Source organism: Oncorhynchus kisutch, linkage group LG2, assembly GCF_002021735.2.
Source record: "Oncorhynchus kisutch isolate 150728-3 linkage group LG2, Okis_V2, whole genome shotgun sequence".
Taxonomy (NCBI): Eukaryota; Metazoa; Chordata; class Actinopteri; order Salmoniformes; family Salmonidae; genus Oncorhynchus; species Oncorhynchus kisutch.
This window is the reverse complement of record NC_034175.2, coordinates 38,054,304-38,069,978: the sequence shown is the minus strand read 5'-3', so window position 1 is coordinate 38,069,978 and position 15,675 is coordinate 38,054,304. Positions and strand designations below refer to the sequence as shown.

Here is a 15,675-nt window from a genome sequence, read left to right as displayed (position 1 = left end):
GACTCAACTGCACGAATGCCCGGCTGTCCAGTCTTCAGTCAGCTGTTCTTGCCCCCAAAAAATGTTTTATACAATTTTACAGCCTTCATCCATAAACATTGGTTACACAGTTGTACAGTAATTGTGTCAGCCCTACGTGTACAGTGCTTTTGTGTACGAGGGTTTCCACTCAGGACCACCACCCCCCCATTCCTTGTCACCCCATCCCATTAGATAAATGGTACTTTCACAAGACAAGAGTATGTGGTAGAGCTTGACAAGGAGGACCCAGAGTCTCAAGGGGAGGCCATTTGGGGAATGGGAGGGGGGACTTGACCCCAACAAAGCCTTCGATGGAGGTCAACCCTGCCCTACAGCTCCAAACCCCCATCTTCACCTGGACTTCACAGCACCATCTACAACAGCACCAAGAGATACTTCAGGTCAATGATTTGATATGAACAGAATCTCATTATGAGACTGTCCCACTGACCTACCTGATAGGGTCCTTAACACTATCCTAAATCACATTAAGGACAAGTTGTCTCAAGCTGTAAACAAATGTGTGGTCAGTGCCAAAGGCCACGTCAGGAGAGTGTGACATACAATGCAAGCCGTTGTGTAAAGTGTCTACTGCTTTGTTTAGATGGCGGCTGCCAGGGATTTCAACTCATTGTGCCTCCCATATTGACATGGGAACCGCTCTAAAAACTGTGGCGTGAATACATTCCTTCTGACGCAACTCATAAAGTTGTATTGCTCAATCTGGGGACAACTGACTAGAACAGATGGGTAAAGCTAATGGAGCTGCTTGGCTGTGCCTCCGTAACAGTGACAGTGTGGTTGTTCTCCATTGGCTGCCTCTGTAGAACTGGTGCAGCAACATGCAGATGTGCCACCTGTCACAAAGAGGCCTGGGAACAAAACGGTCACAAAAGGACAGAACTTTACTCATCTCATTGTGGAACAGCTGATTACTTTAATTAGCTAAAGAACATGATTACGCTTGGTGTTTGCAATTTTGGGAGATTGGAAATGATACTATGTGCCAGGCAAACCAAAAAATATTGCAGTAGTTATGTATTTGACCCAGGTATAGTATTGTACAATGACAGTTGTTAAAAGATCTTACTTGTAATACTACCTCTCAACTCTTCCTTATTATGAATTTCTCAAGCATTCAAATTACACAATGTTCTTCAATCTTTTGAGTGGGCGTGAGTTGTGTCATAATGGCTGAAGATAGTTGGTCCATACATGTCTTTGCCAGTGTGAAAGAATTACGGCACGACACTTAGGAAAACAAATCAAAACAGATGCCTAAACTGTGCCCATTTGAGATTGTACGCAGAGCGGAAACTTTTCTGGTAAGCCTTGTATGCCAGATAGTGACAGGCTGAACTTGCGTCTCATGATTTGGCTGGCAGCTGCATGAGGGAGTGTGTGCACCATCAGAAAAGGATGCTTCCTGCCTAACAGCTTTCCTCATGGTACTGGAATCTTAACTGCACAGACCAGTAGCACCCAACAGTAGTAGGCCTATTGCGCCATGTCCTTATTGGTCCCACTTTAAAGAAAATTACAATTTTTAAAGGCTTTACATAGCATAGTCTTCATAAGCACTCCCTATTGGACATACTGTAAATAGTAAGGTTCACTCACAGCAACATAGGGTTACCAAAAAAAAAAAGAAAAAAGAAGGTTCTCCCAGCAAATACTCGTGTCAATAGGTTGTAGGTATAATGTAAAACATGTATGCCACAGGCTCACTGTATCATGGACGTAACACTGTTGCATCAAACATGAGTGATTTGATGGTTTATGACAAGTTTATGGCATTGATGAAGGTGAGCCGTCATGTGACAAGAGCAACTGTAGAGGGAGATGGGAGTGTGACCTTTATGAGAAAAGTCAGACAAATGTAATGAAACAGGAACCAGTTAGGGGCGAGAGCATAAGTCATAACGGTCGCGCTCCTCTGCTTAGACATTGCCGACGCATGTCAGAACTTTCGATCAATATGGATAGGTCATTTATGTATCAGCTTACCACGTTATAGCAACCTGGTGCCCGACAGCAGTCGATGTGGCACGCAACCATCGGTTGATGAACGCGACGTCTGGCGTTCCTCTGCAACCATTCTTATTATTACTCACACGTTTCTTTTGTACATCACCCTAAGCATGATGGGATGTTAAATGCTTACTTAACTCAGGAACCACACCGGTAGAAAAACCTGCTTTCAATACTTTGTATCCCTCATTTACTGAAGCGTTTATTATTTTGGCAGTTACCTGTAAATCACACGAGTGCTTGAATACCACGCCCCCATGTGGAACTCCCCTGTCACTACAACCATTTGCTCAGCGGGCAGGACCAGCTCTTCAATGCTGTGATGTTACTCAAATTCAGAAAACAGTGTGCCATTACCTTTGTTATGGAAATTGGTTGCAATACCCTACCTATAATTATTAAAAGGTCACAAGTGCACTAATACTTAGTCCTGTGTTGATACATTTTGTGCCTATAACGGAAAGGGCTCCATAAATATACTTACATTTTATATTTTTTAACTGTATACAAATGGGAAGAGTTTGCCAACAGTGTGGGTGTATATTTTTTATTTTTTTTAAATTGGCCAGTAGAAGAGGAAAATAATGCAAATCAATGTACAGTGCTGCATACTCATATCAAAGAGAATCTACAGTAAAAATCCACATCTGCTGTGAGGAAAGGAATGCAAGGGCTGTCCTCAGAACGGTATGAGCCCACAAGCCCCGTCACTACAAAATACCTGTTCAGAGAAAGACAGGCTGAGACATTGGAGAAAAACAATTGAGCCCCCTTACAAGAAACTAGTTACCACAGCAACAAAGTCGAAATTGGCTATGTTGTAAAAATTTATGAACACAAACATTTGCTATTAGTCTTAATTTAAAGGTTAGGCATAAGGTTAGCAGTGTGGTTAGGTTAGATTTAAAATCTGATTTTAAGAAAATAAATAAGCGAGGTTAATGACTTTGTGGCTGTGGTAACTAGTGGCGACTCAACAGACTGGTCTTTCACACACAAATAGGGAGCGAGACACGATGCCCAGTAACAGGCTAATAGATCGGTCTCTGGACAGAGAGTGAGTCCAGGTCAGGAAGCCATTTTGTAATGTCCCCCAAGGACCGCAGGCTAGCGAGAGAATTGCCTTTTGTCCCCCTTGCCTTTGTTGACGTGCTTGAAGATCTTGGCTTTGTGAGCGCCCTTGCCCTTCTGGTAGCCGAAGCCGCCGCCCCCACCCCTCTTCGTCATCTTCAGTCCTCCTTTGCTGTGGACGTCTGGAGCGGAGTGCTGGGTTAAAGGAAACACCGTACTGAACTGACCAATTAGGTAATGATAAATAAGTACACTATAATTACTATGCATCATTAGTTTTGCAAAAGTCATGACCACGAATAGATAAGGCGACGCAACACTTTGAACGACATTGGTGAAAGTACGCCTAGGTCGTTGCCGTAGAAAAAGGATACTGAGGTCGACGTAGGGGGGCACTTTGAAGCCGAAGGAGAGCGCCACCATGGGGAGGTTGAGCGTGTTGACGCTGTAGATTGCTTTGAGCGAATGAGAGTCGTACGCCCGCACGTAGGACTTGTAGGCCTCCTGGGCTGACTTGTGCAGGTAGTAGTTCTTCTCAATCAATTTCCCCAGCTTCAAAGAACAAAATGTGAAGACCTTTGTGTGAATTTGTCATTGGGATTTTAAGGCGTGTCAGATAATTTCGCTAAAGTCACAGAAGCTAACTCCTGTTCACAGGAGGACGTTTATCATTTCACCATATCAATTAATTCGCCGCTGTAGTCCACTATATCACAGACGTTACGTCACTTAGCCCTGGTTCACATGCAGAAATCAAATGTGGATGCATGTCTTACCTGACCCTGGATATCAGAGATCTTCGCCCAAGAGAATTCAAACTCACTCAAAGGAACCTGAGGCAGGAGGGAAACAAAATGTAACATTTCGTTTATAAAACATAATTCATCACTGCTGATTAGCCATCTTTCAGTTGCATTTTTTTCTTGTTTTACTGTTAAGAGCTGGGTTGAGGTAAGGTTAGAGATGGTTGGGTTAGGGTCTTACCTTGGCCTGTTTGAGGAAGCGCAGGAAGCCCAACTCCTCTGGCCGTAGGATCAGGAGGGCGTGGCCTATGCCATTGATCCCGCGAGCTGTTCTGCCGACCCTGTGGATGTATTCCTAGGATAAGAAAGAAATAATAATGAGGGAAACAGATGTTAATGCTTCACAGAGGCATTGGCTGGAGATGCTTATAGACTAAGGGTTATTACTCAATAGTGTCAAAGATACATAATAAGTGTCTCAAACTTAGGTACTAGGTACCTTGGGGTCATCTGGGGGGTCATACTGTACGATCCAGTCCACCTCGGGGATGTCCAGGCCTCTGGCCGCCACATCGGTACACAACAGGATGCCAGAGTCAGCGTTACAGAACTGGAAGAAGGTGGTGGTACGCTTCGTCTGCTTTTGCTTCCCCTGAGAGATAAAAGAAAAACAGTTGATTAGATGTCAGCCAGACAGCATTGCCCACATAGGATAAGATGCCATTGCTGAACCGCACAGAATTTGACAGTACATGTTCGTGTTAAATCCTATTGCGCAAGATTTGGTCATATCATAAGATGTGTTATCGTGGTACAAGGCCTTAAGATCCAAGTGTGGATGTACCAGTTGTCTCCACAGCAGACCCATGAGAGAGAGAATGCCTTGTGGGGTCAGACTGGGGATCAATGTAGCAGAGCTCAAATTGAGCCAGATAATCATCCGAAGACTACTGACACAGAGTGTAGCCTGCAATCTGTTGCTTGCCTTGGAACTACATTGTTGTTACTAGAGACACTGAGATTAATCATATTTTAGAGCCGGCGTAATTAATCACCAGTGATGTATATGGGTTGAGTGTCTTTTTTTTTTTACTCAAAAGGGCTCCAAATAACTTCCCGAAACAAGCTAATAAAGTGAGTCAGGTCAGTTTCAGCAAACACTAAAACATACGAACGGTCAGAAACGGGGAGGTACTATCTGAACCTTTCCCAGAGAAACCCATTTTTCGTTCTGCTAGACTGAAAGGTGACAACTCACGTGGATGGCCATGACGGGCAGGTCGATGTAGTTGAGCAGCTCGTAGTGGAACTTGACCGACATGCAGGAGGAGAAGAACACCATCAGCTTCTTCTTACGGTTCTTCTTCAAGAAGGTGAAGAGTAGCATGAAGCGCTTCTCAGACGGACACACCACATAGCCCTGGCAACCAAGACAAAGTTTACATATCAGGCCACCCCCGATGCACCAGAGAAAAGCAGAGAACCACAAACCTGTCAAGTGCATATTGTAATTGATGTGTGAGGTTTAACTGTAAACTTGCCGTGGTGGAGACCTGGCAGGGTCTCAAAACCACCCCACTTCTATCTAGCAGACAGTACAGGAAAGGACAGAGCCACTACAGGCCAAACCCCGCTGAACGGCCTGCACGTTTGAATTTTTGGCGCTCCAAAACCAACTGTCAAGGCAACTAACAAAAAAACATTAAAGCTTTGCTACTTTCAGTTAATGTCTTGGGGCAACTGAAGGCAATGTACTTAACTTATAGTCACACTCTGCAGCAGTGAGTCATTTTGTTTACCTGTTCAAGGCCATCCACGGTGGCGTTGTCCTTGTTGTCGTCCACGCCCACGTAGAGGGGCTCCTTCTTCAGGGAGATACGGGCCAGGTCCTCCACCTTACGGGTCTGGGTGGCCGAGAACAGCATGGTCTGCCTCCGCTCTGAGGATCAATGCATGATGTTAGACATTGGGAGTTAGACATACACACAAGACAAATAGCAACACCAAACTCCATGGTACAGTATATGTAAGGTTGGTTATGGCCATGATGCGGGTACATACTTGGCAGGAGTTTGATGATCTGCTTCAGTTCCTCCTCGAAGCCGACCTCCAGGATACGGTCGGCTTCGTCAATGATCAGACACTGGAGGTTCTTATACATGAAGCCAGCAGTATTCTACAGAGAGCAAGGTTGTGGGGAGAAAGAAATGAAGAGAGCCAGGGCTAAATGCAAAATTCCTTCTGTAAAATAAGTAACCTACACTGAAAAGTTACACAATCCAATCCTGTCAAAATTACCCTAGTCCCCACTTTGACAGAAATTTATGAAAAGGATTTTACTAAATGTACCGTTCTTATCATCATCATTACCTGCAGGTGGTCCAGCAGTCTGCCGGGTGTGGCCACCAGGATGTTGACACCGTTGGCCAGCCTTTGGGCCTCGGCCGTGCGGTTGCTGCCGCCCATGATCAGGCCAAAGGTGTGCACGTGGTGGGTCATCAGCTCTTTCATCACGCCATACGTCTGCATGGCCAACTCGCGTGTTGGGGACAGGATCACCACGCCCGTGCCTGGGGATAGTGGGGAAGCAGGGTTGAGTCTTAGGCGAGGTCTAGACCCTATGCCTTTGATGTTAGCAGTGCAAAAAAGACTGTGGTAACATATTTATATATCTTCACTAATCTTACCGTTCCTGGGCATGAACTTGAGTTTGTAGATGAGCTCGATGGAGGGGATGAGGAAGGCCAGGGTTTTACCACTGCCGGTCTTAGCAGCAGCCAGGATATCTCTAGAAAAATTCAGAAGAGCAAAGGACGTCATCGATCAAGCCAAAAACAACATTACTCAGTTTATCAGTCCCGTTAGGGCTGATTCTAGGATGCCATTTGGCAACATTTGGTAGTCCTGGATAGGGCTGTCGCAGTGACCATATTATCACCACACCAGCAGTCACAAGTCATGAAAGCAGTCATTCTGTTGGTCACAGTAATCCCACCCAAAACTGCGCAAATAAATGGCATTGATGGGTAGCCTATCAAACTTGCAAATGGCCCTCACTAATGGCCTGATTTTCAGTGCTCCATTGTCCCTCTAATCGCTCTAACTTCATGATTGAATTGGAATAACATGAACGAGGACAGATGGTAATGGGAGTTAGAGGCCCCGTTTCAAAATGTTCACGGGAAAGCACCGGACCCAATATGCATATATTTAAAACCGGACCGAAATAACCTAAAGGACAACCAAACCTTTCCCCTTACGGACCCGGTCTGTTCCGAGTGACAGAAGCAACAGAAAAGCCAATTGTTCTGCTACTTTATTAAACTGGAGCTATGGACAAAGGGAGAGAGAGGCATAGAGCGAGCAGCTGTAGGCTACTAGGGAGCGGAGGTCGTGTGTGTGAATGTGTAGGTAAGACACGGGAGGCTCAGAGCAGGCAAGGAGGGAGAGACCGCAATGACTTAACTTCTTGCTAGTTATTTATCATCCCATCCGTTTACATATTACCCGTCTTGACTGCATCAAACCGAGAGAAGCTAGCTAATTGAGGCTAAGTGCGTTTCTCACCGTCCTAATATTAGTTTCAAGTTTTATTAATGGTACGTACAGGATACGCATGGTATAGATCGTCCAACGAAACGCTTACTTGCAGATTCCTTCGACAATGTAACAATAAGAAATGATAATGCAAACACAGTAAATGGCAGTACAATATAATTAAGCAATAAGGCCTGAGGAGGTGTGGTATATGGCCAATATACCACAGCTACGGGATGATCTTTTGTACAACGCAACGTGGAGTGCCTAGACTTAGCCGTGGTATATTGGCCATATATCACAAACCCCCGAGGAGCCTTATTGCTGTTATAAACTGGTTACCAAAGTGATTAGAGCAGTAAAACTACATTTTTGTCCTACCCCTGGTAGGGCTCAAACCACCCAGTTTATAATACACATTTTAGCTGGAGTATAATACAGTAAGGCACAATTTATTGTCCAATATTAACACGTGTATTGTGGAAGGGTGGGATGGGGCCAAGTGTACAAGAGTCTTGTAGCAACAGTTGTGATGCGTTTAGCATGAATGTATGCGTGTACATGAGTTCATGTTCACCTACAAACAACTCCATTCAGATTACAGCCTAAACAGGAGCCTACCTTGTTGGCTTTTGATCGTTGTAGCCTTTCTCATTTTCTTTTTAATTCCATCTCTCATTGATTTGCCACACCAGCAGAGCAGCAATGCAATTGTCTCTACCCCCCGCGGGAAGCGCAGAGTGTCGAATCATTCAGCCCATGTTTTGATTTCTAAGACATTCACACGTTTATAGGCCTATCATAATGAAATAATGGATTTTATTGTGAAGGTGTAGGCTATATTAACTGGATTTATTAGACTTTTAGATGTTCCAAATGCGCACATCAAATCAGCAGCTTGTATGCCTGGAAGCCCAGAGATGCTAAACATGTTCATGTTAATTAAACGGTTCATTACTATGAGAACGGCAGTTATTTGCATTACAATTATGGGCTGACAATATGTCATGACAGCCACACCCACAGTCCTAGAACGATTTTAGAGCTCTGTTTCAGTCAGCCTTGTAGAGGACAATTAACAGGTGGAAATTCTGGCTAATAAAATGTCAAATGTAGGCTTACCTTCCCTCCAGTAGGGGGCGGATGCTTTTGTGTTGGATCTCGGTCATGTGGTCAAAGCCCATCTCCTTCACACCCTTTAGAGTGTTCTCGCTCACCAGAGAGGCTAAAGAGGCAAACGATGTGTCCTCAAACGCACCTGGGAAACAGAAAACAAGAGTTCAAACCTGAATGGGTTTGGCATAGAAGGGCTCTAGTCTAGCACTAACACAAGTAGACTGACCAAGGATTACCTAAATGGGCAACTGGTGGCGCAACCCCCACCCCTCTTGAAGAATCCCTTTTTTTTTTTAAGTAACTCAGTCGGGGTCTCAACTTACTGTTGGAATCAGCTTTAATATTGCAGATATATTGTGGCTTCCATTAATGTCAAATCATTTCCAATCCCCCATATACATTTTTTGTAAATATGGAAGTATTCAGAACCCCTAGACTTTTTCCACTTTTTGTTAGGTTACAGCCTTATTCTAAAATGTATGATTGATTTATTAAATCAATCTACACACAATACCCAATAAAGTCAAAGCAAAAACAGGTTTTTAGGAATCGCCAATTTCATAAAAAACACAATATCACATTTACCAACGTTCTCAGTCCCTTTATTCAGTACAATGTTGAAGCACCTTTGGCAGCGATTACAGCACCGGTATTTGGGGAGTTTTTCCCCCATTCTTCTCTGCAGATCCTCTCAAGCACTGTCAGGTTGGATGGGAAGCATCGCTGCACAGCTATTTTCAGGTCTCTCCAGAGATGTTTGATCGGGTTCAAGTCCAGGCTTTGACTGGGCCATTCAAGGACATTCAGAGACTTGTCCCAAAGCCACTCCTGCATTGTCTTGGCTATGTGCTACGGGTTGTTGTCCTGTTGGACTCTGGAGCAGGTTTTCAAAAATGATTTCTCTGTACTTTGCCTCGATCCTGACTAGTCTCCCAGTCCCTGAAAAACATACCCACAGCATGATGCTGCCACCACCATGCTTCACCATAGGGATGGTGCCAGGTTTCCTCCAGATGTGACGCTTGGTATTCAGGCCAAAGAGTTCAATCTTGGTTTCATCATACCAGAGAATCTTGTTACTCATGGTCTGAGAGTCCTTTATGTCATTTGTGGCAAACTCCAAGTGAGCCGTCATGTGCCTTTTACTGAGAAGTGGCTTCCGTCCGGCCACTCTACCATAAAGGCCTGATTGGTGTGTGAGTGCTGCACAGATGGTTGTCCTTCTGGAAGGTTCTCCCATCTCCACAGTGATTGCGCAGTTTGGCCAGGCAGCCAGCTCTAGGAAGAGTCTTGGTGGTTCCAAAACTTCTTCCATCAAAGAATGATGGAGGACTGTGTTCTTGGGGACCGTCAATGCTGCAGAAATGTTTTGCTACCCGTGGCCTGATCTGTGCCATCGACACAATCCTGTCTCTGAGCTCTACGGTCACTTCCTTTGACCGCATGGCTTGATTTTTGCTCGGACATGCAATGTCAACTGTGGGACCTTATATAGACAGGTGTGTGCCTTTCCGAATCCTGTCCAATCAATTGAATTTACCACAGGTGGACTCCAATTAACTTGTAGAAACATCTCAAGGATGATCAATGGAAACAGGATGCACCTAAACTCAATTCCGAGTCTCATAGCAAAGGGGATGAATATTTATGTAAATCAGGTGTTTTTATTTTTAATAAATGTGCAACATTTTCTAACAAACATGTTTTCACTTTGTCATTATGGGGCAGTGTGTGTAGATTACTGAGTTTTTAAATGTATTTAATCAATTTTAGAATAAGGCTGTAACGTAACAAAATGTGGAAAAGGTAAAGGAGTGAATATTTTCCAAATGCACTGTGATAGAGAGAGAAATTCCATTCCTTTATTATTTTCCCTTAACCCTAACACCTCAACTAATTGAGGAAACTATTCGACAACACTTAGGCTTCTACTTCAAGCTTTATATATATATATATCTTTTACAGACAGTATATTTTACATTCGTTGTCTTGTTATTTTTTGTCCCACCCTTCAGCTCAACCCCTCATATCTATCTCTGAACACCATCCAGTCGATTTAGATTTGCCATATAGTTCAACTGTGCTGTTGCAAAGTTCTGAATCTTTCTATTCTAGTACTTTCTACAGATTGTAAATTAAAGAAAATATTTTGCTAAGAGTGTTATGACATGATTGATTCATTACGATTTAAAATATATATATATAGTTATTTATTAAATCACCCAACAGTGCTATTTGCAGACTTAGCTGAAGAATCGCAACATTTACCTGGAGCTATCTAAACTTAGTAGTCATGGTCAAATTACCCACTGATTTTGTAGGTCATAAAACTGCAAACATTTCTCTCCACCCCATGGAAAAATGAGTAGAACTGCATGAAATTAGTAATAAAACTGTAATATCTTCTCTCTGCCCCATGGCAAAATGTGCAGAAATTTGGCGGGTTTGAAGAAAGTTAACTCTAAAGCTATTTTTTTTTAATCTCCAATGTTAAGAGGCGGGTTGCTAAAATGGTTTGCGCACAATGTGGTGGAAGGGGGGCATGCAGACCTGCGAGCAACTACAGTCCCCCATGAACAATTCAGTTTTTTTGTGGCCCCCACCCTCATCCTTGACCTAAAGTAAAAGACCATGGTTACCAAGCAGATCATGGATAAATACAGAATACTATACATATTTGTATGCTAGCAGAGGCTAAATTGTAAATAGTTCATGGGCCATATCTAATACTGAGAAATTACTGCTACAGATAACATTCACAGTTGACAAGGCCAACATTTGGTAGTGTAAAGGCCTCTGACCTATGTCATTGAACAGTGAATACCTGTCAAGCCAGTTGGGAGCTCTGGTCCATCTTCCTCATCCCCAAACTTCTCTCCTTCCCCCTTTTCCGCCTCATCTTCACTTCCCTCTTCATCCTCCTCGTCATCATCATCTTCCTCCTCCTCTCCAGCCTCTGCCCCTTCAAGAGGCGGTGTGGGTTTGTCTGTCTGATCAGCATCGTCCTCAGTCACAGTCAACCCCCTCTCTTCCTCCATATCCTCCTCATCATCTGCCTCATCCTTCTTGGCTTTTTTCACACCTATGTTAGAACCACATAAAAATACTTTGATAAGGAAAACATTAAAGGACTTGGTAAACCGGCACTTAGCCATTTACCCCGGCCTTCTTGAAAGGGGGAGTAATAATCAGAATCTCAAATCCTAGCTACAACAATTTTAAGAAATTACTGAATAGTCACATTACCTGGCGATTCAGCAGTTTTGAGCTTCCTTTTCATCTTGACAGATTTTTCTTCTGTGTTCACCTCTGCAGACACATTCTTCTGTATTTGTGGCTTCTTTGTGGGTTTGGCATTCGGTGGCTTTGAAATTGCTGTGGCCCCGTGACTCGTTTCATCACAACGCTCCTCTGGAAGTCTGTTTGCGTCACCTGTGAATACACAGATTATTATTATTATTATTTTTTTAAATGACATCATCAACCAGGCAAAGGAGGCTATCATTCAACTAGTAACATTGACTAGCTAGCGAGCAAGCACTACAAGCTAGCCCTTGACTCCGTTCTATTACATAAGTCATTGGATGAAGGCATCTTCTGTAGGGGAGTTTTGTTAAGAGGTGCGACGCTCGGTCTGAGCATTAACATGCATGTTATCGGCAATAAATAATTTTCAAAAAACAAAAAAGGTTAAATTGATACACAACTTTATAGAGTTAAGGTTCCCGCACGGCGATATTTCCATATTATAGCATGCTTACGGGAAAAATATGTAAGAGAATGGACTACCTGTGCTAATGAGCTATCTACGTCTCCGAACACCTGTGTGTAAACGGAAGACAGATGCCACAGATATTTCACTGGATGTATAAATGTAAAGCATCCGGTTTCCACTCAAAATCAAATATGGCGATGAGAGAAAGCCCAGTTGCCGGCAGTGGGAGAAGATGAAGTGAGATGGATTTTGGCCAACATTCTGCTAATTTCCTCATCAATGAAACATTTGATCTCCATAAAGTTCTGTTTCCAAAATTTGAATCTGTACCAGAGGACTGCGTTATTTAGAAGGATTGCAACAGCGAATTTGGTGATCGCACACTCGTATTTCAGTGTAGGCGTTCCCTAACGTAAATATGCAAATAAATGATAAAACATGCCAATAGGATCTCACTAGCGCATGCTTGGCTCTGTCCACCACCGTTGCCTTTTCTGCCCACTATGATTAATTTGCTTCAATTTGAAACCGACTCTGGTCCATCTTAGGTTAGTTATAAAAAAATTGTTGCTACACTTGCCCATCCAGTAGCAGGTCAAGACTCCGTGAAGATGATGTAAGGCGTAATAAACAGTTGAATTTATGTTTGCTATGTACCCCTTGTAAATTATTGTTCTGTGGTCCGTTTGACTCACCTTATACCTTAAGTCCTACGGTAGCCACGGTACCTACCTCCTGTTATGTTGGCCCACGAACGTGAGGAGAGTTTATAACTAATACACCCTAGCAGTTTATAAAGCATTTGGCTAAGTCTCGTTCTTTCTATGGGTGCATTTGTAAATACACTCTGGCTATCTATTTCCGATTTCAGAGCGCCCTCATCTGAGTGTTCCAGCATGCAGAATAACTGATTCATTTACGAACACGCAACATCCGTTGAATATGACCGGTATCAGTAGCATAGTCACCAAAGCTCTAGATAACACAAAAACATTCTAACCAGCTCTGCTAGGGCGAGAAAAATGGTCAGTGAGGTGGTCTCTCATTTATGTCTTAAATAAAGGTAAATAAATGTCTGGAAGTAGCTAGCTAACTCTAACCAATTAGGTTTGGTGCTTGACTGTTGACGTGAGGTCAGAACGCTCAGATCAACCCTACTCCTCCACCAGAGCATCCAGTGTGCACTCTGAGCAACACTCACAATGGCAGTCAAGCACCCAAACTAACTGGCTAAATTTGGCTAGGCTACTCCCAGACACAAGAGAGAGAACACCTCACTCACCCTAGCAGAGCTGGTTTGGCTGTTTTCATGTTTTTTTTAGGGCATTGGTGACTAACTGCTGTTGGCAACAATTTAATTTAATCAATTTAATTTTACCAATGTCTACTGACCCTAGTCATATTCAACCTGTGTTGCACATATGTAAATTACTCACGTTGACCACACTATTTGTGTTGCTACATAAATGTACACACACATTATTCAATAATTTCACCCAAACTGCTCACATATCTGCATAGGCAGGTGCTAAAATAGAACTTGGTTCTATTTTTGAAGCAAACTGGTTTTTAGGCACATATACCCACGTGGGTGATTGAAAGCTGAACTGAGGTCCACACTCCAGGTGGTGGTGGCAATGCTCCTTAAAGTTCGTTGCCAAATGCAATATAAAGTCCGAAGAAGACTGAAGGAGGAAAGATTACTAGAAACTAACAACTAGTTTTACCCTTTTATCTGTGGATTAGTTGTCGGGGTACAGGACCTTATGCATTTCAGGTAAAATAACAACCTAATGTTTATATCCCAGAACAAATAAACTAGCAAAAGAAAGCTAGCTAGCTAAATGTTTTATCAGTTTCGACATGTCCCCAAATTAATAGAAGTGGTTCAGAGTTCGTTCTGCTATTTCGATCTGCACATCCTTATCACCTCTGGACAAAATCAGCATGCGAGCGATGGTGCACGCGTGTGCCCGGTCTAGTCAGTTATTCTGCGCCCTGGCACACTCAGATGAGTGCTCTTAAATCGGAGTAGATAGCCGGAGTGCATTTATGAACGCACCGTAACTATACATGTTACAATTCCAGTTGTAAAAAAGCAGTCTTCTGACAGTTTATCCGCATTGCTTGGCGCAGATGCAAGACAAATAGATTTTACATCTAATTTGAAGCGTATGACGCTGTTGACGCTCGCAGCCTGTCAGTTCTCATTCTCTACGGTGAATTCTAATACCAACGTGTAATATATATATTTTTTTAATCCTTTCATCTGGGCTTTAGGCCAATATTGTCTTATTTGGCTATACTACGCACAATCAATGCGATGCAAGTAATCTAGCTGCCTTATTTATTTAACTAAGATATCAATAGTGGAAAGAGCTCTGTATCAAAACCTGTCATTCATAACGATGTTTCGAAATTACCTAGGATTTGTTTCACTAGCTAATGGCTAAGGTTAGCTAGCTAAAGTACGTTAACTACCAAAATAAACAGTAACGTTAGCGAGCTTAACTAGAAACAAGTTAACGGAATGGATCACGTTATTACAATCGGTGATTTAACTACGTGTATCAACTAAAATGATATGTGATTTTCGTGAGACATCAATAGTTAAAAAGGTTACATATAAAATAAATGACCCCGCAAAAACACGCACCAGAGACATATTTAGCTACCTAGCCTTGCTTCGAGGTTGGCGAGTGCCAATACAACTTGTAGACAACGATTACAATACTCGAAAAACAGTTACCATTATCTTCCTCTTGTTTCTGTTTATTAAGTAGCTTTCGCTCTTTGTTCTTTTCGCTTCTTTTCTGGATTTTCTGCCGAAGAAGCCTCATCTGAAGATCTGCCATGCTTGCAGCTGAGCGCACACACGCGTGTGAAATTCAGGACCCCTCTAGCCTAGACTATTGCCTGCCTGACTGTAAAATACATAGGACCCTATGGTTGTCATTCATATTGCCAGAATGCAAATCGTCTGTACTATCCAGGGTAGAACGACTGCCCCCTTTCATTGAAGTTCAAGGCCGAAAGGCGTACTCAAGCCTGTTGTATCCAGAAGCAGGATCCCCCACCTCTATTAAATAATAATTTGTTCTTAACTGACTTGCCTAGTTAAATAAAGGTTCAATAAAACATTTGCTATAATGCAGTAAAATTACGTTAGCTTCCTTCCACGCCTGCGACGCCATACACGTGGTCTGCGGTTGTGATGCCGATTGGACTTACTGCTAAATTCTCTAAAACGATGCTGGGTGATTTATGGTAGAGAAATTAACATTAAATTCTCTGGCAACAGCTCTGGTGGACATTCCTGCAGTCAGTATGCCAAATACATGCTCCATCGAAACTTGAGATATCTGAGGCATTGTGTTGTGTGACAAAACTGCACATTTTAGAGTGGCCTTTTAATGCCCACAGCAAAAGGAACACCTGTGT

At 43.0% G+C, this 15,675-nt stretch overlaps 1 protein-coding gene across 1 annotated transcript; it reads right to left on the bottom strand.

The window, feature by feature from the left end:
- Positions 1 to 2,583: 2,583 nt before the first annotated feature.
- Positions 2,584 to 15,288, bottom strand: LOC109865567 (ATP-dependent RNA helicase DDX18-like). The gene is made up of 14 exons (XM_020453852.2): positions 14,984 to 15,288; positions 11,766 to 11,951; positions 11,344 to 11,601; positions 8,526 to 8,661; positions 6,554 to 6,654; positions 6,237 to 6,436; positions 5,928 to 6,042; positions 5,666 to 5,805; positions 5,125 to 5,286; positions 4,366 to 4,518; positions 4,108 to 4,221; positions 3,900 to 3,956; positions 3,498 to 3,675; positions 2,584 to 3,305 (listed from the first exon to the last, which is right to left on the bottom strand). Exons 1-14 carry the CDS (start codon positions 15,087 to 15,089, stop codon positions 3,160 to 3,162), a joined length of 2,052 nt encoding a protein of 683 aa, XP_020309441.1. The 5' UTR covers positions 15,090 to 15,288; the 3' UTR covers positions 2,584 to 3,159.
- Between the last annotated feature and the right edge of the window lie 387 nt (positions 15,289 to 15,675).

Bases quoted from the DNA above. Each gene is read 5' to 3' on its own strand.
- LOC109865567 (XM_020453852.2), bottom strand. From the start codon at position 15,089: ATGGCAGATCTTCAGATGAGGCTTCTTCGGCAGAAAATCCAGAAAAGA. The intron at 6,655-8,525 runs GTAAGCCTACAT...GAATTTTTCTAG, and splicing joins CGCCCCCTACTGGAGGGAAG to AGATATCCTGGCTGCTGCTA. The intron at 6,043-6,236 runs GTAATGATGATG...TGCTCTCTGTAG, and splicing joins GACTGCTGGACCACCTGCAG to AATACTGCTGGCTTCATGTA.